At 34.2% G+C, this 23,263-nt stretch overlaps 3 protein-coding genes across 3 annotated transcripts; 2 read left to right on the forward strand and 1 right to left on the reverse strand.

Annotated features, from left to right (window-relative positions):
* Positions 1-15,467: 15,467 nt before the first annotated feature.
* On the reverse strand, positions 15,468-17,138 carry LOC129958457 (uncharacterized). Its single transcript, XM_056070951.1, has 2 exons — positions 17,060-17,138; positions 15,468-16,114 (listed from the first exon to the last, which is right to left on the reverse strand). Exons 1-2 carry the CDS (start codon positions 17,136-17,138, stop codon positions 15,468-15,470), a joined length of 726 nt encoding a protein of 241 aa, XP_055926926.1.
* A 30-nt stretch (positions 17,139-17,168) lies between these two features.
* LOC129958458 (uncharacterized) lies at positions 17,169-19,977 on the forward strand. Its single transcript, XM_056070952.1, has 4 exons — positions 17,169-17,294; positions 17,615-18,757; positions 18,823-19,164; positions 19,786-19,977. The coding sequence occupies exons 1-4, from the start codon at positions 17,169-17,171 to the stop codon at positions 19,975-19,977; spliced, it is 1,803 nt and encodes a 600-aa protein (XP_055926927.1).
* Positions 19,978-21,636: 1,659 nt separating this feature from the next.
* On the forward strand, positions 21,637-22,305 carry LOC129958459 (uncharacterized). The gene has a single exon (XM_056070953.1). It carries the CDS (start codon positions 21,637-21,639, stop codon positions 22,303-22,305), a length of 669 nt encoding a protein of 222 aa, XP_055926928.1.
* Positions 22,306-23,263: the final 958 nt, after the last annotated feature.

Here is a 23,263-nt window from a genome sequence, read left to right on the forward strand (position 1 = left end):
TTTTACGCGAATAAGACTACAAAATCAACACGGTTAGTCTCTCATTCATAAATAAGGTAAAACCAGACGTTTCTTTACCATCTAATATTGTGTTATCACCCCGTTTTCTGACATGTTTATTTGAGTGCAAGTTCTATTCCTTAATGATGTATAACAATAAACCATCTTGTAATAATTTCAATAAATTAAAAAGCCAGTATCTTCTGAAAATGTTAATATTAAAAGCTAAAGACTTAAATTTGGCATATCATGGCTAGGGATGCATAATCCACGATTTTTTGAATAACAAATAATTTTGTTATTTTTAAATATTTGTTCCAGATGTCTGTTATTTCAATCATATTAATTAAAAATTAATTAGTATTAATTACAATTAATAAATTTTATATTTAATACTTAATTTACTAATTTGAGTAATGTGTGATTGAATTAATTTATCTATTTCAGTTTACTTTTTGATTTTTTTGCAAAACTATTTATTTAATGTATTTATTGGAATAAAGCATTTTCCAAAAAAAAGTTTACTTTTTTAAAATTCATTTCTTTAAAATGTTCAATTCAATTCTGTATTCTGCCAATAGATGTCACCTGCAGAGTATAAAATGAATGCAATTAGAAAGTCGTGTCACAGGCAATTAGAAATGATCTTTATAAGATAGTGCATTGTTTAATGCGAATATCGGAAGTCAAGTTCACAAATACCATTAAGTGGAGCGGTGATTTCACACTTTCCTGGGAATAACTCCAGTTTCAGTGATAGGATAATTCCAAGAATAACCGGTCCTTTCACTTTTCAACTTATTCAGATTTCTCCTGTTCCCTTTATTCTCATGAAGGGGAGGGGAGAATACATATCCTGAGGACACAAAAGAATGTTTTGTGTTTCTGGCATTTTTTCCTTTCCTCCCTCTGCAGGGTCGGGAATCAGGCGATACCCCTTTTCTTTCAGAAGTGTAGACTCGGGCCGCTAAAGTTTAAACCGCGGTCCAACGACCAGAGGATCTTCACAGATGTGGTCATAAAACTGTCACCCTTCCTTCGTGGTGCCACCCCCGCCTGTGGCAGCGGACCCACGACCAGAGAAATCTTCAGACGGCACGCGTTCCCCTTTCGACCGCTCAAAACCCTCAGTTTCTTTGATTCCCTCCCCCCCATAGCCTAAACAGATTTTCCGGCTCTTTGATGTTTATCCATCTACCGACATTTTGTGGGAAGCTACAGGCGCACCACGGGCGACAGGGGAGTGTGGTCCCCCAGTGGGTGGGATGTGGGATTTATGACCAAATCCGTGAGGTGGCAGGTGTTAGACCGCCGCTTAACGTCATTACAGGGAGTTGCTGCTTTGCGGTTTTAGGTTGAAGGAAATCCACGACTCTTTTTATTCCTTTTCCACTTACAACATATTTGCCTATTGCGACTTTAAGATTTTACATTAATATCGTACATAAAATTGAAATCGACTAATTCCTTCGATGTCCTTTTGGTTCATTCAACAAAGAATGATCGATCGCATATTAATTTTTAAGCATTATGAATAAAATATTTTATTTTTCAATACATTTTTCAGTATTTCAAGGTAAAAATATCAATGCTGAGGAAACTTGAGTTTCATTTTACTTGAATTTGTTGTGGCAGTTTTTGATAGTTCTATCTTATTTCTGTTGTTTTTGAAAGCGAATCATTCTCTAGTGTTTGTCGTGAGGTTTCACGGTGCATTAACCCGAGAATGATCAATTTTATATTAACAAAGTGAAAAGAAAATTTCTTTTTTGAAAGTTGATTATTTTCCTCGTATTATACAACAAAGAGGTGTAATATTATTTTTTTGTTAAATATATTTTGAAAAAAATATTGTGTAAATATTTCTCATACAAAATACATACTTTTATGGATGTGATTTCATAGATCGTTCTAAATTCATTTCTTCTATACAATTGGAAAGAATCGGTAGATGAATGGATTATTCTAAGCATAACTAATTTTATATTCATTTTATAGGCTTTTTGTATTCTTTAAAGTATTTTGATAAATTGTAACTTTTTTTAATCTAAAATGTTTGTTTTAAATCTGATTTTTAAGGATGGATGACGTAATATATTTATGCATTGCTCTAAAATACGATCCTTCTAAAATTGAATTTCTCCATTTCCTATATTGTTTAACATTTGCTACATTGTTTACTACTTCTAATTGTCACAAATTGGGCGAAGATATTGCTTTCCCCTTCTGCAGATTTTCCGCCCAGTAGGAATGTAGCCGTAAGCTGTGTCAGGACACCGGTTGCTTATCGCGTCGAATTTTCGCTTTTAGAGAAGAATAGACCCTTCTTTTTTTCGATATTTGAGAAAAATTGAAATTGCCTTGTAGTTTCAAAAAGCAGCAAACCTGTGTGGAAATTGGTAATCGTTTTTTAATTGTTTCATATAACACTGCATAAAACTTACGTAAAAAAAAAGTTTATAATTTTTGCTTTGATAAGGGTCTAATTGTTACAAATTAAATGTGCCTGATCCCTTGAATTTTTTTTAAAAATGTTTAAACTTATGAAAACTTCTTTATAACATTGAATTGTAAAATTATTTCTCGAAATTAAGAAGAAAGATTTTATTCCTGAAACAAACAAAAAATTTGTATAATTTTTATATGGGGTGACTTTAGTTCTTATTCTGCTATTAAAATATTTGTATTCGTTTTTTTTCTTGTGTGTGTATGCGCGCCCGCGCGCGCATTTTTACGAATAAGTAGAAGTGATTTGATTTCCTAGTATCGAAAAAATAATATTGGAATATTTTATAACCATTATTGAATTAAAATCTTAGTTATTTACTCTGCATTTTTATTTTACCACATTTCTTCATAGTATTTACTAAAATGCTGTGAATACTAAGTTTGCTTCTCGTAACTTCCAGAAAAATAAAATTTTTACTGTATTAAAATTTTTCAAATTTTTTTTTCATTAATAATCTTATTCTACTTCACTATTCTGCAAGTTTATCGTAGAAAGACTTAGTGTTTGAACTTTTTCACAATTTTTCCTGTGGGTTAAATTTACTGCTGCATTGCCATTAAATGTATATATTCGTTTGTGTTCATAAATAGAAAGAAGAGACAGTTATTATTTTATTGTAAAATCAAATTAAAGTCGGAATCTTATACGATGTACAACTGCATTAAAATTCAAATTGTAACAAATGGTATTTATTATACAATAAGCGACAAATTTAATATTATCACTACTTGGAATGAAGTTTTCCAGCAAATAAAAAAAAAATCCCTAGTGTCCATTCAAATATCATTTAACCACATTTTTTAAAAATGTTTCATTAACTTTTTTTTTTTTTTTTTTTTGCATAAAATCGTATAATCTCTAGCGATTTTGCATTTTAGCTTTTTTTTTAACATTAAGTCAGCTAAATTATATTTTCAGAACATTTTGAATTGAAATCTACTATACTCGCAATCGTTAGGGAATGAAAAATATTCGCCAGCGGTTTTCAAAAGAGATTCTTAAAAAATTATCAACTTAAAATTTTGTGAACAATAAAATGAAATTATTCTGATTACAATTGTTTATTTGAAACAAAAGCCTGAAAAGATGTAAGAAGCCGAAAGCAAAATAAAACTGCAATTAACAAAAAGAGTGGTGTAGAAAAAAAACATATTCAAGTCTCCATATATGTTTAGTAATGCTTATTTCAATGAAAGATAGTGATCTTCTTTTCCAGATATTGTTTTTTCCTTGAAGTCGAGTCGTAAAAGGCTGAATAAACTCAAGAAGAGGGCGAATAAAGGACGGACCTCCCAAGCACAAAATATCTGCTGATTTTCCTTAAACCTTTTACCCATGCGCCGATTTCAATCAGTAGGCATTTTGAACGTTGCGTTGTTTCATATTTAACACACTTCGGAAAACATCGGGGAAAAAGTACCGATGAAATTTCATTTGAAATGATACTTTAATACTTTTACATTTTAAATTATACGTTTTGAAGAAAATTGATTTAAACAGTTTTTTCCTGTGCCATTTAAGAAGGCATGGATTCTCCAAAAATAAAATTCATTTAATTTAAGAAATAATTTCAGTTTTTCTCCAAAACTATCTCGTATGCAAACAATTTTGAGCGGACATGTTTGTGCACATAAGAAAGCTAAGAATTAAACACATACATGGGTGTGCGAGCAAAAGGGTTGTCATATTTAAAACAGTATTTTTATTCATATATAATAAATACATTAAATAAAATATATATTCATAACATATTGTTACGAAATTTTCCCGGGGTTCGTTTGGATAGTGGCGGTTATATGGTGTGAAGAACTCTCAATCACCAGGCGGCAGTAGAAAATAAAACAACGACGTTTATTTACACGAAGACACACAGGACAGCACAAAGACGACAACTATATACAGCACAGAAGACGATTATCTTCAGCCGAGACGTGCAGCATACAACAGACTCTACTGCAGACAGTAGAACACAGTTCTTAGTTCAGCGCTAGCTTCACTCCGTCGCTGCTCCGCTTATCTCTGGAAGGCCAGTTCTTTTGCGTCGTTTCCGACTACTCTATTCACCACTGGTTCACCATTCGACCCTGCTGCTCCTTTTATAGGTCTCAGGAGGCGGGGCTAGAAGCCTCTCAACCAATCAGGAACGTTCGAGGCGTATCTCCGTTCCTGCTGGACGGATCGGGAAAATTCTCGATGTTTCGGGTATAATCCATTTTGGCGCCAAAGTCGCCAAATTCGTCGCCAAGTAGGCAAATGGTCGCCAAGTTTGTCGCCAAGCTCTGGGACCTCCTATGGAACCCACTATGATGGGAAGCCGCATCGCAGGCTCGTAACAATATGAAATAAAAAAAATATACATATATGCACTTTTTTAATATTTAAGAATACTTCGAAATTTTTGCTCTAAATCTCTGAATGTTTTTCAAATGCTCTCAATTAATAAATAAGTCTCAAAATGAAATAGCCTTATCTATAATAGTTAAAGTCTGGAATCTATAATCGTTAAAGAATTGACGTGGTCGCCAAACAAAATTACCTTTACTTTTTTTTAGAGTAGCAGTGTCCATTATTATAAATTTCATGTTGAGATTAGTCAATTTGAGACAAATTCCCCCAACCTTTTTTTAGAAGTGCAATTCTCAAAAATTTTTAGAAAATTTTATATTCGCTCAGTAATTATGTTTCAGGTATACAGTTTTTTAAATCGGTACGAAATTATCTCATTTTAAATCATTGCATTCATTACATTATAAATTTTATTTTCGTTATGAAATATTTTTAAATTTTTATCGGCGATAAGTTTAGAATGTAACATTTCAAAGCATTCCATTTGCACAAAATAATTTCCAAATGTCTTATGAATCTAACTTATCATAAAAGCAACCAAACCCATTGTTTTGTTTTTATTCTCTCAAAATTTGTATTAATATGCAAAATCCTAATGCGACATTTTTGTATAAAAGAAGTTTTATTCCCCCTCCCTTCATTTTGAATATCCTTTAAAGTTTTAAGTACGAAGTTTTAGAAATAATTCATATGCTTGAAAATTCACATCTTCGCTTAAACGGGACCAAAAATTATAGGACGTGAAAATTTGATTGCAACTATAGCGCCTTCACTCATGTCACAATCGTCTGAGACGATTTCAGGTTTTCAACAGATTTTCTCTATGGAATTCCAAATCTCTTGATAGTGATTGATTATTAATAATCATTGATATGCCGTTTCGTCAATTAATTCTGTGGGAACTCAGAAGGATTTAACTCGTTGGAAAACGTTCAGCCGATTAAAAAAAACATTTGCCGGTAAAATAATAATAAACAACAAAAAAAAAATAATAACTCGATATTTTGTGCTTTTTACGATAGCCATCAGGAAAAATTTAATTTATTTTGTGTTTGAGATAAAAGGATTTTAGCTTTTTGTAGTGAAAAAAAAAACCCTCTTTTTTTCCTATTAACTTTTTTATTAATCATTTATTGACACTGACTGAATCGGATATTTGAGGGGTAGGAATATTTTAGATAATACTCTTTTTCTGTTGTTAAGTTAAGTTAAATGAAATTGACTGATTATTTTTGTTTGAATAGCTTTCAATTTTTAGTAATATGCATAGGAACAACAAATATAGACAATATTAACGTACAATTTAACTCAACGGATTTTTTAAAGTTTTCTTAATATTATAAAAGAACCAAATATGGGAAATAATTATATTATTTAATTTATATATTAAATTGGGGTAATTTTATGTGCTATGCGGATCATATAAAAGTATCTTGTAAGCTCAGCTAGATTTTTACACTCTTAATGAAAAAGATAAACCATTTTTACGAATACCGCTATAAAATAGGGGGGGGAGGGAATCCCTTAGAAGATGGTTCTTTTTATGTAAATGCATTGAGATCCCAATTATATTACCTTGTCAAAGGGTAAAATACACAACGATAAGAGGAGACTTTTATAATCTTTAATATTTATATTAGCAAAATAATGTTGCTGTTATTTTTTTCATTCCTAAAAGTATACAGTTTTGTGAGACACCGCATTTAGCTATGTCCTACACAATATCGATTTGTAAAACATTTTCTGTTAAACATAGCTAAAAATTTTACAAGAGACCTTTTTTTTAAAATGCAGCATTTATTTTAATATATAAGAATTTGAAGGTATTTTAGTTCTGATAATCAATATTTTACAATTAATGGAGTTTATGATTTTTTAATATAGTTTACATACGTCTCTTTTATTAAAACTTTATCTGAAAAAATAAAATACAATTTCAATAAAAATAATATGTAGACCATGCAATCTAGAATATACATGACTGGCAGTCGAAAGGCTGGTTGCAACTCTTTTTCAGCAATTTATCTTCCTTTACTTTCGGAAATTTCGATTCGATTTTTTTCAATCTTAAGTTTAGATTGAGACTCGGTAAACATTACTGGTACTTTCCTGAAATATTTTTTTTTGCAAATTAAGTCTAATGATTTCATTTCTCTTTTATATACCTGTAGAACACTTTGTAGAAGGGAACAAGAAAGCAGGAATTTTATGTTAAAGTGGTAGTTTATTTAACTTCATTTCAATTAAAAATATTTTAAAGAAAATCAATTTATTGCAAAAAGAATAAATAAATAAATATTTTTAATACGAACGTTATTATTTTCCCGTTAAATTCTGAAATCTACGAAATTTTAATAAACGAAGCCTTTTTTCTTTACCACATTGCCAACCATAATATTGATGATATATAAACAAATGTATTGATATATATGTGATGTTAGATTTTCTGTTATACATTATTCAAATGTAAATATTTTTTTTTTAAATTTCTGTGCACCACCCAAGATGTTTTTAAAAATCCATGAAGGGAAATTTATCTTTGGCAATTTACTTAAAGTATCACTTTTAAGGTTTATTTTCAAGTTCTTTTAAAAATAAATCAGTTTTTAAAAAATTGGGCAATCATTCAGAGTAGTAGAATTCTCATGCAACCAGGCACAGAAAATTTAATTATGCGAATATGAAATCGTTTCAATCATGGAAAATAATAATTATGGCTTTCATATATCAATTTAAGGATATCGCACATGAAATTTATTTGCAGCATTGAATATCTACAAAAACTTGTTTAAAAAAAAACGAATAAATATTTTTCTGTGGAGATTTGAATACAAAAGAAATCTTGTTTTCGTACAATGAGACAAGCCGCTTATTGCTTTTAGCAATGGTCATTATCATGCGATAGGATTGGGAGAGTTTGGATACGACTCTTGGCGAAATGGGAAGCTCTCTGCATGTGATCAATAGGCCCCGCCACCCGCCACAATTATTTGTGGGAGGTCTGTTCCTGGAACGTGCATCAGTGTGTGAGGGACATTCCCTATACATGATTGAATTAGTGTTCGAGAGCTTCTCTGGTGATGTTCATGTAGAGTGTTGTATAAAGCACTTCATCGCTATTAGAAAAATAAACTCTTTATTTCACTAACAACTATCGGAACATCACTGCTTAGCGCACGTATACATAGAATGGGGATTCCCCAGCCGAAGTATTAACATAGATTAGGGAAGTAGATAGGTAGTATTAGGGAAAGTAGATAGGTAGCGCTTTAGAATACCATAAATGAAAGGTGGCGCTACGATCACTACATGAGTATCCCCCTAGTGAACAAGGAGAACGACAAATGTGATAATAATACGCACATAAAAATAAAACATCACATAATACAATAAGTATAATATACGATAATGATTTCAAATGGTAAATGGAAATTGATGTAAATAGATGAAATATATGAAATACATAAAATTACAGTTACAATATATATATACACGACAATTTATATCTCGGTAATTAATCTCGTTGGAAAATGGACATGACGTCCACTACGAGTGGTAGTTGGTTTTGTCGGCAATTGTTCATTTTTAGAAGAAAATTCACCTTGAGTTTTATGAATAGATGCAGGTATAGAAGGTAACGAGTCATTAGATCTTGTCAATACATATGCAGGTTTGAGACGGTTTATGGAAACTGTGACATTTTTATTATTAATTTTTAATACAAAAGTTTTATCTTTCCTGCTGATTACAGGGTGTGGACCAGTGTAAGGAGGTGAAAGAGGAGGTTTAACACTGTCCACTCTCAAAAATACAGGAGAGCAAGTACTTAAGGATAGATGAATATAAATAGGCTTAACCGAGTGTCTAGACGTAGATAGGATTTATAGATTGCAATAGTGCTTTGAATTTTGATACATAAGTATCTGTTGCTACTGATGGATCTACTTTTGAGGTTAAAATGTCAGAAGGCAATCTGCGGGTTGTACCAAGGACAAATTCAGCACATGTGGCATTTATGCCCGGTTTAATTGCAGATCGAATTCCGAGTAAAACTATGGGAATAGTTTCTGTCCAGTTTGGTTGACAATGGGCTATAATAGAACTCTTAAGATCCCTGTGGAAACGTTCTACAAGTCCATTGGATTGGGGATGGTCGGACGTTGTGCGGATTCGATTTGTACCCAAAATATTATTCAAATGTCTAAATAGATGTGAATCAAAATTTTTACATTGATCTGTAGTTAGTTACTGGACAACCGAAACGAGATATCCAATTATGAATTAGGGCTTTACATGTTGTTTCAGCAGTTATATCTGAAGTAGAAATAGCTTCCGGTCATCTGGTAAATCGGTCAACTATTGTCATACAATATTTATAACCATCAGATAGTGGGAGTTGTCCTATGAAATCGATATTTATATGGGCAAATCGAGCATCTGGCAAAGCGAAAGTGCCTATAGGAGATTTTGTATGTCTTTGAATTTTAGAATGTTGGCAATTATGACAAGATTGAACAGAATTTTTAATAAATGAACTCATGTTTGGCCAAAAATAACGTTTAGTAATCAGCTTTCTTGTTGCTCGAATGCCAGGATGAGAAAGATTGTGAATATTTTCAAAAACTATTGAACGAAAAGAATTTGGACGAGGTGAATTAGTAGATAAGTCACAATACAAGGTTACATCCTCTAAGGGAAAATATTGCTTTTCTATTTTACAATTTGAAGAATTCAGATATTCTTTAAGTTCAAAATCATTTAACTGTGCAAGTGAGATGTCATGAAACTTTAATTCTTTTTTGAAATTGAATCGATTTCAATGCGAGACAATGCATCTGCAACAATGTTCTTGACTTAACGAATATCGGTAGAAAATTGGGATATGAAGTCTAAATGTCTCAGTTGACGAGGTGAGCATTTATCCGGCTTTTGCTTAAAGGCTTCAGTAAGGGGTCTTTGATCAGTATAGATTGAAAATTCCCTACCTTCAAGCATGTGTTGAAATTTTTTTATGGAATCATAAATAGCAAGAAGTTCTCTGTCGTATGTTGACCAATTAGTTTGACTTTTAGAAATTTTTATTGAGAAAAATGCAATGGGTTCTCAAATTCCATTTGAAAGTTGATTTAAAGAGCTTCCAATAGCAAATAAGGATGCATCAGTCCAGACTTAAAGGAGCTCCAAGAATTGGATGTTTGAGTAGGGTAGCTTCGGCAAGAGCTTTCTTAGCATTAGAAAATGCCTTGTCAGCTTCCTCAGACCATTGCAGAGTAGTTTCAGATTTTTTTGCTGGCCGTGGTGGTTTCTTTTTGTTAGTATGGCCTTCAAGAAATTTAATCAAAGGTGATAATATGTGAGCTGCCTTGGGAAGAAATTTGCGGTAAAAATTAAACATGCCCAAAACTCTACGAAATTGAGTAAGAGTAGTGGGTCGTGGGAATTTTTGAATTGCATTAACTCGATCAGGAATTAGGAGAAATACCTTCTTTGGAAACTTTAAATCCTAAAAACTCTAGGCTAGGAACATCAAATGTACACTTAGAAGCTTTAATTTTAAGTCCAAAATGGTCTAATTTTGAAAAGTGAGCTCTAAGATATTGCATATGCTCTTCAATTTATTTTGAAGCAATTAATAAATTGTCAATAAAAGCATACACACCAACTAAATCTCTAGTAATTTCATCAATAAATCTCTGAATGGTACTAAATGCATTGCACAAACCAAACTGCATCCGAGTGCTCGCGAAGAGTCCGAACGGTGTACAAATAGCAGTTTTATGAACGTCCTCGGGAGCAATCGGAATTTGATGAAAAGCTTTTACTAAATCAATATGAGAAAAAATTGTGGTTCCATGAAGTTCCAAGTCCTAAGCACTGGAAATAGGATATTTGTTCTTTTTGGTCGGAGCATTAAGAGCTCTAAAATCACCAACAGGACGCCAATCGTCACTTCTTTTTTTCGGAACCATATGTAGAGGAGAGGCATAATTGCTGTTGGATGGCCGCATTTGGCGTAAATCCAACATATGCTGAAATTCCATTTTAGCGATTTTTAAGCGATCGGGTGCTAGCCTACGAGGTTTTGCATAAACAGGAGAACCAAAAGTTTCAATATGGTGCATAATAGAATGTTTTACAGTTCGGTTTGCATATGGAGCTTTAACAATATTAGGAAAATCATTCAATAACTTTGAAAAATCATCATTACAGAATACAGATTTTACAGAATGAACATCAGTATTATTAGGAATAACAAAAGAATTTTTATGTGTACACATATCATTTAATCTTCTGGCTCCCAATGTGGCCGAGACGGCTGAATATTGAGACATCCACTGAACGGCCGAGCGGCCGAAATGCCACCTGTTATTTTCTTCCCCCTTTCTCAGCAGGGTCGTAAAACGGTGAGGGGCGATTTTGTCTTTTTAACAGGGGTTGCTTCCGTTCCCGCTGTCACTGCTGATTGTTGTCTCCAGAAAGTGTTTGAGGGTAAATGCTTAATTTACAGTACGCTTTCTGCTCGCCAGCAACTAAAACCTCTTGCTAAAATGCCGGGATATCGGAAAGTTTTAACTCAAGAAGAAATTAATAAAATACTGTTTGAAGATACGGATGAATCTGATTTAGATATAAGTGATGATGAAGATGCTGAATTTGACACTTCAAACTCTTTTTAAGAAGAAAATATTTCTGCTCTGTTAGAAAATGATTCTGATAGCGAAGACGATATTGAAGTTTTGAAAATGATAGCTCGAGACGGATAATTGAATGGAACTGAAATCCGATTGAAAACAAAAATATTTCCATTCCGAAATTTGACCAACTCTCAGGCCCAATCCATAATTTACCGAAGGGTTCATCAGCTTTACAATATTTAAAATTGTATTTGACTGATGAAATCTGTGAAAAAATGCGATTGAATACAAATAAGTATCGGAATTCTGTGCAAAGCAGCGAGAATATGAAGACAAATCTTGGTATCCAATCGCAAGCACAAAAGAAATTTAGGCAATTTTTATAATCTTGTTCGTAGAAACCTTAGTGAAGATGCCGAGATTAACTGATTACTGGGCGAAAACAGCAAGCCTTGGAAATGAGAGGGTGAAAAGTATGATGGGGAAGCACAGGTTTCTAAAAATTAAACACTATTTTCATATATCGGATAGGGAATCAGAAGTAAAGAAGAATGAAAGTAGTTTCACTTTCTCTCAGAAAGTAGAGCCACTGCAAAAGTATCTCCAGGAAAAGTTTACGGAACTTTTTAAGCCAACAGCAGAAGTTTCAATAGATGAAGCGCTTGTGAAATTTAAAGGTCGTTTAGGAATCATTCAATACATGCCTCTGAAGCCAACAAAACGAGGAATAAAAATATGGATGCTATGCACTTCACACTTCGGATATACCTTGAATTTTGAAATGTATTGCGGAAAATCCGACAACACTCCGAGAACAAAGAATGGTTTGGGATACGACGTAGTATGCACCTTACAAAAGGGTTAGAGAATAAAAACCATACAATATATTTCGACCACTTTTTCTCAAGTGTAAATTTATTGCTGGATTTACATAATTGGAATTTTTGCTTGTGGAACTGTAATGCCTAATAGAAAAAATTTACCCTCAGAAATTAAAAGAAATCCATACAATTTCCACATTTCAATGCAAAGATGCTCCAAATTTGCTGCGTACCAGTTGGTTAGATAAAAAACAAATTTCTATCATTTCAACCAATTCGAAAAATGAAACTTGCGAGGTGTATAGGAGAAAAGGAGCAGAAAAATTGTCAGTTCAATGCCCAGTTGTTTTCGCACAATATAACAGAAACATGGGAGGTGTGGATTTAGCCGATCAATGCAGAAGATATTTTTCTGTTGCGAGAAAATCATCGAAATGGTGGTGGTACATATTTTCGTTTCTCCTCGATATAGCTGTTGATAACGCTTTTATTTTAATGAAAGCAACGAATTTTCCTCCAACAAAACGAATTTATCAACTTAATGATTTCAAGTTAGAACTCATTGAAGAACTTGGAGAGGAAGGATGTCTCAAAAAGGGCTCATTCTGATTTTAATCGCACAGCCATAAGAAAAGAAAAATTGATAGCCGTAAGAGAACTTGTGTACGTTGCAGAAAGTTAAGTTTGAAAACTGCTGCAGGACATTCAACTGAAAGTTCGTCGGAATGTACAATCTGTAAGATCTGCTTATGTCAGAACTGTTTTGTTGATAATTAGTATCATATTTATAATATATAAAATATAACTAATCAAGAATTTTTGAAAAGTTTCAACTAATTTTCATTTTATAAATGTAAAAAAAATAATATGTAACGATTTAGTACTTTAATAAAAATTATATTGAAAATGCAACGTATTTTAAAAATGATTCTCGAACACTTTTCTCAGAAGGGTTAATTACAACAGCCAATTAGAGCTTTTTAAAATATAAATACAATAATGTACTCCATTCTATATAGTGTTAATATTAGATATCTGTCTTTATTTGTTGGGCCAATAGCTGCCGATCTCTTTTTTTAGTATTAAGTGATAAACGTTCAAATTAAGCAACAGTCCTATTCAGCAGTAGAAATGAATTTTTCATAAAATAAAATTAATTACAGCAAAATGACCCATGCTACACTTCACGGTTTTATTTGTTATTAACAGGATCTTAGGATTGGAATAGGTCTTATTCTCACACAAAGTAAGGGGATAACTGGTGATAGTGTAACAAATATAATCCATTATATTCCTTTATTATTTGGATTTAAACATATGTTTACGATTTTGTAGTTTCTTCAGGGGATTAAGGACTTCATCAGCCATTTGAAAAAAAAAGTATTTAAAAATGGAATGCATGCACTATGTCTTGTAATTATACAAAGTTAAACTCCAAGCTTGCAATTTTTTTTTTTTTCATTTCTGAAATCCTGTGAGTGTAACAAAAACTAGAAAAACTTAATTTTTAAAAAATAATTAATAAATGCCAATTTTTTTAAATTACAACTTTTAGCATTGTGGCAAAAATGATTTACTTTAGAGCAAAATATTGGAAAGTATTCAAAAATAATAAATTTAAAAAATAAGTGAATTAAAATGCTTATTGTTTCAGAAAACTCTGTTTAAAATAGTATTAATTCTTTTTCGAGGCTCAGTCTTCTCCCTACCAGTTCTTGAAGCAGTTTTAATTATAAAATAACAAATGAAATATTCCTTCCTTAAAGAATTTTGCAGATCGTTTGAAAATTGGCTGATATTATATCTTTTGTGTAGTGCTTAAATCAAAGATCATAATTTAAAAAAAAAAATGCTAGCAAACGTTCTCTTTGGTTAGAAATTCGGAGTTTGATTGCTGTATTCATAAAATAGGACATTTTTTCCGTAGTATTCATATTTTGGTATTTAACAGCTATTGTGGGTAGGCAGAGTCGTTTGCAAGGAAAAGGAGAGGTTTTGATTTGGGATAGTTTTCGCTTTCTCGAATGACCTTAGGTGACCTTCTCGAACAGGAGGCATTTCGGCCGTTCTGTGGATGTCTGAATGTTCAATCGTCTCGGCCGCATTGGGAGTCAGAAGGATATATAGACCAGAAAAATATTTTTTTCCATAAAATATAATTTGCTCTGTGTTACTTACTATTCTATCCTTTTAAATCATTAAATTTTAGTCAATTTTGAAAATTTACATTTTTAATGAAGTTATTTCTTAGATATGGATCTACATATATCTTAATAAGTATTCAACACTAGAACATTATTCTCTTTATATTTTAATAAATAAATGCAATCAATTGTTGTGTAAAATAACTAATTTAAAATTTTGTAAATTTATAAAAATTATTTTTTTAAAATTTAAGAATTTTTAAATATTTACATTGAGTTATTTATATCAATAACTCTTAAAATGAAAAGAATGTGGGAGAGGGAACTCCTGAATGATTAAATTTTTTGATGCAGCAATGATTTTAATGAATATGCAAATATACTAATTCAACATTATGCTTCAACATCAAATGCGTCTTTCCGTAATTAATAAATTGTAATCAAACACAGCGGTAAAAAAAAGAAAACGGAACGTCTGGAAAATCTTTAAGTGAAATTATAAAGTATTATTAAATTTTGTATACAACCCCTTATTCTTCAGCAGTAATTTGACTACAGGAATAGGGCGATGCAAGTACTCTCCCCACGCTGCAAGTGAACTTTTGACCGCAAGAAAGGGGAGGGAAAAGCTCGACTTCTATCTTGTATGCTTTCGACAGGTTTGGATTTTAGAAGAATTGCGTTTCAAAGAGCAAAGGAATTCAGAGGGTTAAACGACGATTTCTTAAATCAGGTTGCAAGTTAAAATGATGTGGAAAATCTGCACCAATAATTGCAGTTTTAATATCACAAACGTAAAAAGGATAAACAAATTGTTTCCTTAAACCTAAATCTAAAGATAATAACTTTTGTTTATAAACATTTATGATAGAACCATTTGCTGCAAAGAATTTTTGAATCGGAATACACAGTTTATCATTTCTAGTCGCAGGAATCAAACTACAATCACTGCCAGTGTCAATGAGAAAAATTTACATTTGATTTTCTATCGCGAACAAAAAGGCGACGACAACTACTGGGCGAGGCGTATGTCGCTGCTACTCCTTGCCGTTGTTGTGGTTTGGCTGATAATTGCAAGACGAAATGCATTTATGCGTTTTGGAGTCGTACTTCCGATGATACCAACAAACACCATTCGAGAAAGCGAAAGTCGTTTACGAGAATTATTTCTCGGTCCGCGACTGGCACTTCTTGATCGGCGTAAAGAAGCAACTTTTTCGCGAAGTGCTTTAATTTCTTCAAGAAATTCGGACTGAGAGGTATTATTTACATTTGCACAGGAATTAGAGTTTGAAATGTTGCTTACCTCGGGTGGCGTAGCTTCCATGATTCTATTCTCAATTTCAGCAGCTTTAGTGGCATTTAGAGGACTAATTGCTAGAAGTATAGACTGGACGGTTTGGGGCAGTTGTTGTAAAAATAATTCCAGAAGAAGAGTATCTGAAATTTGATGGTTTTCGACAGGCCTTTGCGTAACTCGTAGTAAATCAGTAGGCTTTCGGTCACCTAACTGTTCGCCGGCAAGAAGACATCTAATTTGAGATTTCGATTCACCGCATCTTTTTACAAGTTCCACTTTTAATTGCTTGTAAGGATCGTCTTTGTCAGGACAAGTGATGACATTGCGAACTATAGCTGCTGCTTCAGAAGAAAGGTTAGCTACACAATAGTTGTACTTGGTTGCACTGGCAGTTATCGGTTTCCAAAATTAAATGGAGACATCTTCACAGCAGAATTCTCTTCCATGTTGGAGAACTTGAAACGGAAACAGCTCAGAACAGCAATGGCAAGCGTTGAACATTTTGAAGTTTACTTATACGTGATCTCTTTTCCGGGTCACCATTGTGGTGATGTTCATGTAGAGTGTAGAAAACTGACTGGTTACGAGATTATTTTGAAACTTTATTGTATCATTCTTGTATCTGGCAACTTCTTCTACGCGGGCTTCTGTTTTAATGTTTATGTTTTGATGTAATGTTTTGTGTGTGTCGTAGTTTTAGATGTCCGTAAATGTGATTAGATGTAGTTAAAGTAGATTAAAAGCTTTAGTAAGTGTTTGAAGAGTATTGAGTTTTATAAACTACATCACATGAGTATTGAGAACTAGGAATATTGATCCATAATAGAGTTTTTGGAGATCGATATCCGACATCTGGCGTCCACGACAGGACATCTGCTACGATTCGTGTAAGTCATAACTTTTGAGCTTGTTATATTTTCGTAATGGAGAAACTAAAAAATTCTCGAAAACAGTATCGGAGACTCTTTACGATTGCTCATAGTGATTTTTTGAACTGTGAAAATGAGTTGACTATCGAAGATAAAATTTTGAAATTAAAAATTGTAGAAGAGAAAGCGAAACTAATGGTAGCGAGTGAGTACGAATTTCGAGAACTATTGTTTGCTTCCGAATAGACTGAGGAAAATATCAATAATGAAATCGACATTTCCGAGAGTTATATTGATAAGTGGCGAATTTTAGAAAATAAATTACATGATCTTTTGGATGAGAAAAAAAGAACATTCTTCGGCTTCTACTGTTTCCGGAGCGGTGAGTACTACACCGAACAATTTATTGCATTATCCTAAAATCAATTTACCCACTTTTGATGGAAATATAAAGAACTGGTTGTGTTTTTGGGGACAATTTCAAAAAATTGATAACGATTCCAACCTTGATCATCATGATAAATATACTTATTTAGCATACGCTATGGAGAAAGGTTCACCCGCTGACGAGTTGATTAAAAGTTTCCCCCCTGGCGGTGAAAATTATGAAAAAGCGGTTAAACAGTTAAAGCTACGCTATGGCAGAGAAGAGTTGCTCGTCGAGGTTTATGTGAGAGATCTGTTGTCTATTGTACTTTTAAAACAAAAGTTGCAAAAATTCACATACGTAAACTGTATGATCAGTTAGAAACAAAACTGAGAGCTTTAGAGACTTTGGGTGTGATTAAGGATAAATATGCAGCAATGTTGTTCCCTCTAGTTGAATCTTCTCTCCCTGACGAGACTTTAAAGGCCTGGGAGCGATTCCGAACTACACATAGATGAGTGAGTGAGGAGGTGACGTATAGTTTAACAACCGAGAAAAAAGATACCTCTTCATGTAGGAAAACGCCAAGTAATGAGCTAGATCGGCTTTTCGACTTTCTTCAGGATGAAGTGGAGGGAAAAGAGAGAATTTTGTTAGCCTCCCAAAGTTTTGATCAATCTAAAAAATCAAGCTTTCCCAACAATCGCCGAGAATCTAACGAGAAGAAGTTTCAAACAAGAGTATCATCAGCAACTGATCTTTTGGCCTCTAATCTCAATAAGAAGAAGCTTTGCATTTTTTGTGCTGAGGAACATAATTCATGGAACTGTAAAAAAGCTTCTAAACTGACTTTGCATGAAAAACAAAGTGCTGTAGAGAAGGCCCGTTGTTGTTTCTTGTGTTTGAGAGAGGGACATGGAGTGAAGACGTGCCGTTCCAAGTTCAACTTTCAATTATGTGGGAAGAAGCATCATTTATTTTTGTGTAGAGCATTGTCACCAGAACCCAATTCTTCCTCTGTCCCTACAGATATTAAAGTTCGAGAATCAATGATACAACACGACGAAGCTCTGGCCAACTTGTCTAAATCTTCCAATGTTTTCCTACAAACTTTAACCATTCTTGTGAGAGGAGAAACCACTAAACGTAAAGCTCGAGCCATCATTGATTCTGGATCTCAGCGGTCGTATATTCTGAAAGCAACAGCAGAAGAAGAAATGAATTACAAGGCCAAAAGGAGAGAGTATTTACAACACTCACTGTTCGGTGGTTCCAATACCTCAAGCTGCCAACATGATGTATATATGATATATTTGTCAAGCGTTTCCGAGGAGTATAGCTGCCATTTTGAAGTGCTCGGACAGGAAGTGATTTGTGACTCAATATTGTCTAGAAAACGATGGTCACATTTTAAAGAACTTAGAGATTACAACATTCATTTGGCAGAAGATTTGGATGGTCCGATTGAAATTCTCATAGGAGCTGATGTTGCAGGAAAGCTGATTACCGGAAACCATCTCCAACTGAAAAATGGAATCACTGCAATTGAAACAAAGCTAGGTTGGACGGTTATAGGACGTGCCAATAGTGAGAATACAAGCTTATTAATCACTTCGATACTCACGACAAGTGCTTGCATAACAGATTTGTGGACTCTTGACTCTCTTGGTATCACAGACCCATCTGAAAAGAAGACGGCGGTTGAATTACAAGAAGCAGCGAGGCAGCATTTCTTAGACACAGTTAAAATAGAGAATAGGTATATTGTGAGTTTACCTTGGATTGAAGATCATCTTCCACTTCCTGACAATTTTTTGAATTTTCTGAGAAGAGATTACACAAAGTTGTAAAGAGACTTAAAACCGAAGGACTGTTCGAAGCCTATGGAGCAGTGTTTAAAGAGTGGTTGGAAGAAGATATCATAGAAGAAGTGACTAAAGACGAGGTTAATCTCCCTGCACATTATTTACCACACCTTCCTGTTTTGAAGGAGAATAGTACCACCAAAATCAGACCTGTATTCGATGTTTCCGCCAGACAGAAAGGTGTCCCTTGCCTCAATGACTGTTTAGAAACTGGAGTTAATTTGATTGAATTGATACCAAATATCTTATATCGTTTTCGGTTGGAAAAAATTGGAGTTATTGCTGATATTCGCAAGGCCTTTTTGCAAGTTTGTCTGTCACCTTCAGATAAAGATTTTTTACGTTTTCTGTGGATTGGAGAAGATGGTAAATTGAAGTACTTTAGACATTGTCGTGTTGTTTTTGGTGTGTCATGCAGTCCCTTTTTGCTTGGAATTGTTATTATGCACCACTTGCAAGAGGTTTTAAACCATCAAGATAAGAAATATCCAGAGGATGGTAAAATTATTAATGCAGAGTTTTTATGTGGATAATTGTGTGACAAGTGTGTCAAACGAGAAAGAGCTTGAACTCTTCATTGAGGTTCTCACCAATGTCATGGTTGAGAGAAGTTTTCAACTAAGAGGCTGAGAAAGCACATATTTAAAGGATAAAAGCGCTCCTGTCACGAAGGTTTTAGGATTACAGTGGAATTGTTATTATGCACCACTTGCAAGAGGTTTTAAACCATCAAGATAAGAAATATCCAGAGGATGGTAAAATTATTAATGCAGAGTTTTTATGTGGATAATTGTGTGACAAGTGTGTCAAACGAGAAAGAGCTTGAACTCTTCATTGAGGTTGCGACCAATGTCATGGTTGAGAGAAGTTTTCAACTAAGAGGCTGAGAAAGCACATATTTAAAGGATAAAAGCGCTCCTGTCACGAAGGTTTTAGGATTACAGTGGGACAAAGGTCTGGATACTTTGGGTATAAATATGAACAGCCTGAAGGAACTTTGTGTAGAGAATGTGACGAAGAAAACTATTCTTTCTGCAGCTCATCGTATCTTCGATCCTATTGGTGCAACTTGTCCTGTTGCATTGTTTCCAAAACTGCTGCTACAGAAAACTTGGGAGTGAAAATTGAATTGGGAGGGAGAAGTGGACTCCAATACTAGAGAAGAGTTTCTGAAGTGGATGAGAGACATATTTCATCTCGGAAAGGTGCAAATTCCTCGACATTAAAAACTGGTGATGCGAATGAGAAATGTTCCTTGCATTTTTTCAGTGATGCGAGCATGTATGCTTATGCAGCAGTAGCTTTTCTTCGAGTTGAGACGAGTGAGTGTGTCAAAGTTCAGTTGTTAAGTGCTAAAGCCAGAGTTTCCCCAACGGGAAAGAAGACCACTATGGCAAGACTAGAGTTATTGGCGGCTACAATCACTGCACGCCTTGCCTCATCTATAACAAAAGAGATCCCACATGAAGAAATCTATTTGTGGTCCGATTCAACGACAGTGATAACTTGGATAAAAAGAGAAGATGCTTGGGGTACCTTCGTACAAAACCGTGTTGCGGAAATCAACTTTGACTTCCAAAGAAAATTGGAGACATGTGCCTGGTTCATTTAATCCTGCCGATCTTCCAAGTAGAGGTTGTTCTGCCAAGAAACTAGGGCAGTCCAAATGGTGGGAGGGCCCTGATTGGCTATATTTACCTGCTGATCAGTGGCCATTCTCAGATGCAGTAGTCAATGAAGATGAAGTGCTGAAGGAACGAAAGAAAACTCTTGTGTCTACCCCGACTGCCTGTTTGAGTGCTCACGCCATCGAAAACGTGAATACGGAAGAACGTGATTGGTACTATAGTTACTTTTCCCAATATGAGAAAATTGTACGTATGATCGGATGGATATTGAGATTTTTTAGAAACTGTAAAAAACCAAAATAATTGAGAAAATGTGATATTCTGGATGCAGAGGACTTTGAAGAAGCGGAGAAAATAGTAATAAAGATCATTCAAAGTGAAGCATTCATTAACGAGAAAGACGAGAAATTGAAAACTTTAAGAGTTTACAAAGATGAGGATGGCATCATCAGATTGAGAACAAAAATTGAGTATCGCGAAGACAGCCATTCTTTTCGAAGACCTGTAGTCCTTCCTTCTCAACACCATGTTGTGAAACTTTTAATAGTTTCTTTTCACAAAAGACATGGACATGTGGGGACTCAAATGCTACTTAACCTGCTGAGAGAACATTTTTGGATCTTAAATGGCCGAAAAACTGTGCGATCGATCATCTCAAAATGTGTTATCTGCAAGAGGCATTCTAGAAAAAATTTAGATGCAGAGCCAGCCCCAATTACCAAAGATCGAATCAGAGACACTGCTGTATTCAAAATTGTAGGTGTGGACTTAGCTGGCCCATTATACTTGAAAGATGAGAAAAAGACTTGAGTTTGTCTTTTCACATGCGCGGTGTACAGAGCTGTACATCTTGAGCTTCTATCAGGCATTTCCACTGACACATTTTTGTTGGCCCTGCGCAGATTTGTGGCAAGAAGAGGTAGATGCTCAGTTATCTACTGTGACAATGGAACAAACTTTATTGGTGCTAGTAATTTGCTCCGTTCTTTAGACTGGAACCGGATCGTTGAGAACGGAGCAATAAATCGCATTAAATGGAAATTTAATCCCCCTACTGCATCCTGGTGGGGAGGTTGGTGGGAGAGGTTGATTCGAGTTATGAAAAATGCACTAAAGAGGGTGTTAGGTCATGCCTTTTTGTCATATGAGGAGATGATCACGGTTCTCTGCGACTGTGAATCGATAATCAACTCGAGACCTCTCACCTATATTTCAGAAAGAGATACAGATTTTGTTCCATTGTCACCATCCTTATTCCTACAAGACATTAGAGAAGTTGGAGTGCCCGACTGTGATGCAGCAGATCACAAAAGCCTAAATAAAAGGATAAAATATTGTCTTGCTTTGCAAAAGGTCCTTAGGAAAAGATTCAGGTCTGAGTATTTAGGCTCATTGATACAAAGGCCAAAGCTTCAAAATAAGTCGATTATTTCTGTTGGTGATGTTGTTCTTGTAGGAAACGATAATCAGAAGCGTATCAACTGGACTTTGGGACGTGTAGCAGAAATCATCCCCGGAAAAGAGGGAATTACCAGACTCGTGAGACTTAAAACAGCTCGTGGAGAAATACTAAGACCGATTCAACGACTATTTCCATTGGAGATAACTTATGATGTGGCCAAGGATGTCAGAGCTAAAGTGCAACAAGAGCAAGTTACTCCTAAAGTGCAGCAAGGGCAAGTTACTCCTAAAGTGCAACAAGAGCCAGCTGCTCATGAAGTGTCGCAGACACAAGTATTAGATCCTGAAGGTCCCATTTCAGAAACTGTTAAAACTCGATCTGGAAGAATCGCACATGGACCAAAAAGACTCGATTTGTGACTTTGAGATTTGTTGAGTTGCCAACTCTCCCAACTCAAGGTGGGAGGATGTAGAAAACTGACTGGTTACGAGATTATTTTTGAAACTTTATTGTATCATTCTTGTATCTGGCAACTTCTTCTACGCGGGCTTCTGTTTTAATGTTTATGTTTTGATGTAATGTTTTGTGTGTGTCGTAGTTTTAGATGTCCGTAAATGTGATTAGATGTAGTTAAAGTAGATTAAAAGCTTTAGTAAGTGTTTGAAGAGTATTGAGTTTTATAAACTAAATCACATGAGTATTGAGAACTAGGAATATTGATCCATAATAGAGTTTTTGGAGATCGATATCAGACATAGTGTTGTATAAAGCACTTCATCGCTATTAGAAAAATAAACTCTTCATTTCACTAACAACTATCGGAACATCACTGCTTAGCGCACGTGTACATAAAACGGGGATTCCCCGGCCGAAGTATTAACATAGATTGTATTAGGGAAAGTAGATAGGTAGCGCTTTAGAATAACATGGATGAAAGATGGCGCTACGATCACTACACTTCCATTGGACAGATCGTATCGATTGTTACTTTCTATAGTGATCAAAGACCTGTAATCGAAATATCACCAATAAGATTATATCAAGAATTTGAATAGCACCCCTCTTTGAAAAGTATTGATTCCTGGTATTTGTGACTTTTTGATATTGGTTACGTAATAACCGCTTCTGAAGTATTCGTCATCCCTAGGTGGCATGCATTTTTGTTGACTTAGAAAATGTTGCAAAGATGTATGAATTATATTTTGGCGTATTCCTTACGATCAATCTTTTCGCATTCTCTTGACCAAACTAGGGATGACGAATATTTTACGAGCGGTAATTACGTAACCAATATCAAAAAGTCACAAATACAAGTGATCAATACTTTTCAAAGAGGGATGTGATTCAAATCCTTGATACGATCTTACTGGTGGTATT

This window comes from Argiope bruennichi, chromosome X1 (genome assembly GCF_947563725.1).
Source record: "Argiope bruennichi chromosome X1, qqArgBrue1.1, whole genome shotgun sequence".
Taxonomy (NCBI): Eukaryota; Metazoa; Arthropoda; class Arachnida; order Araneae; family Araneidae; genus Argiope; species Argiope bruennichi.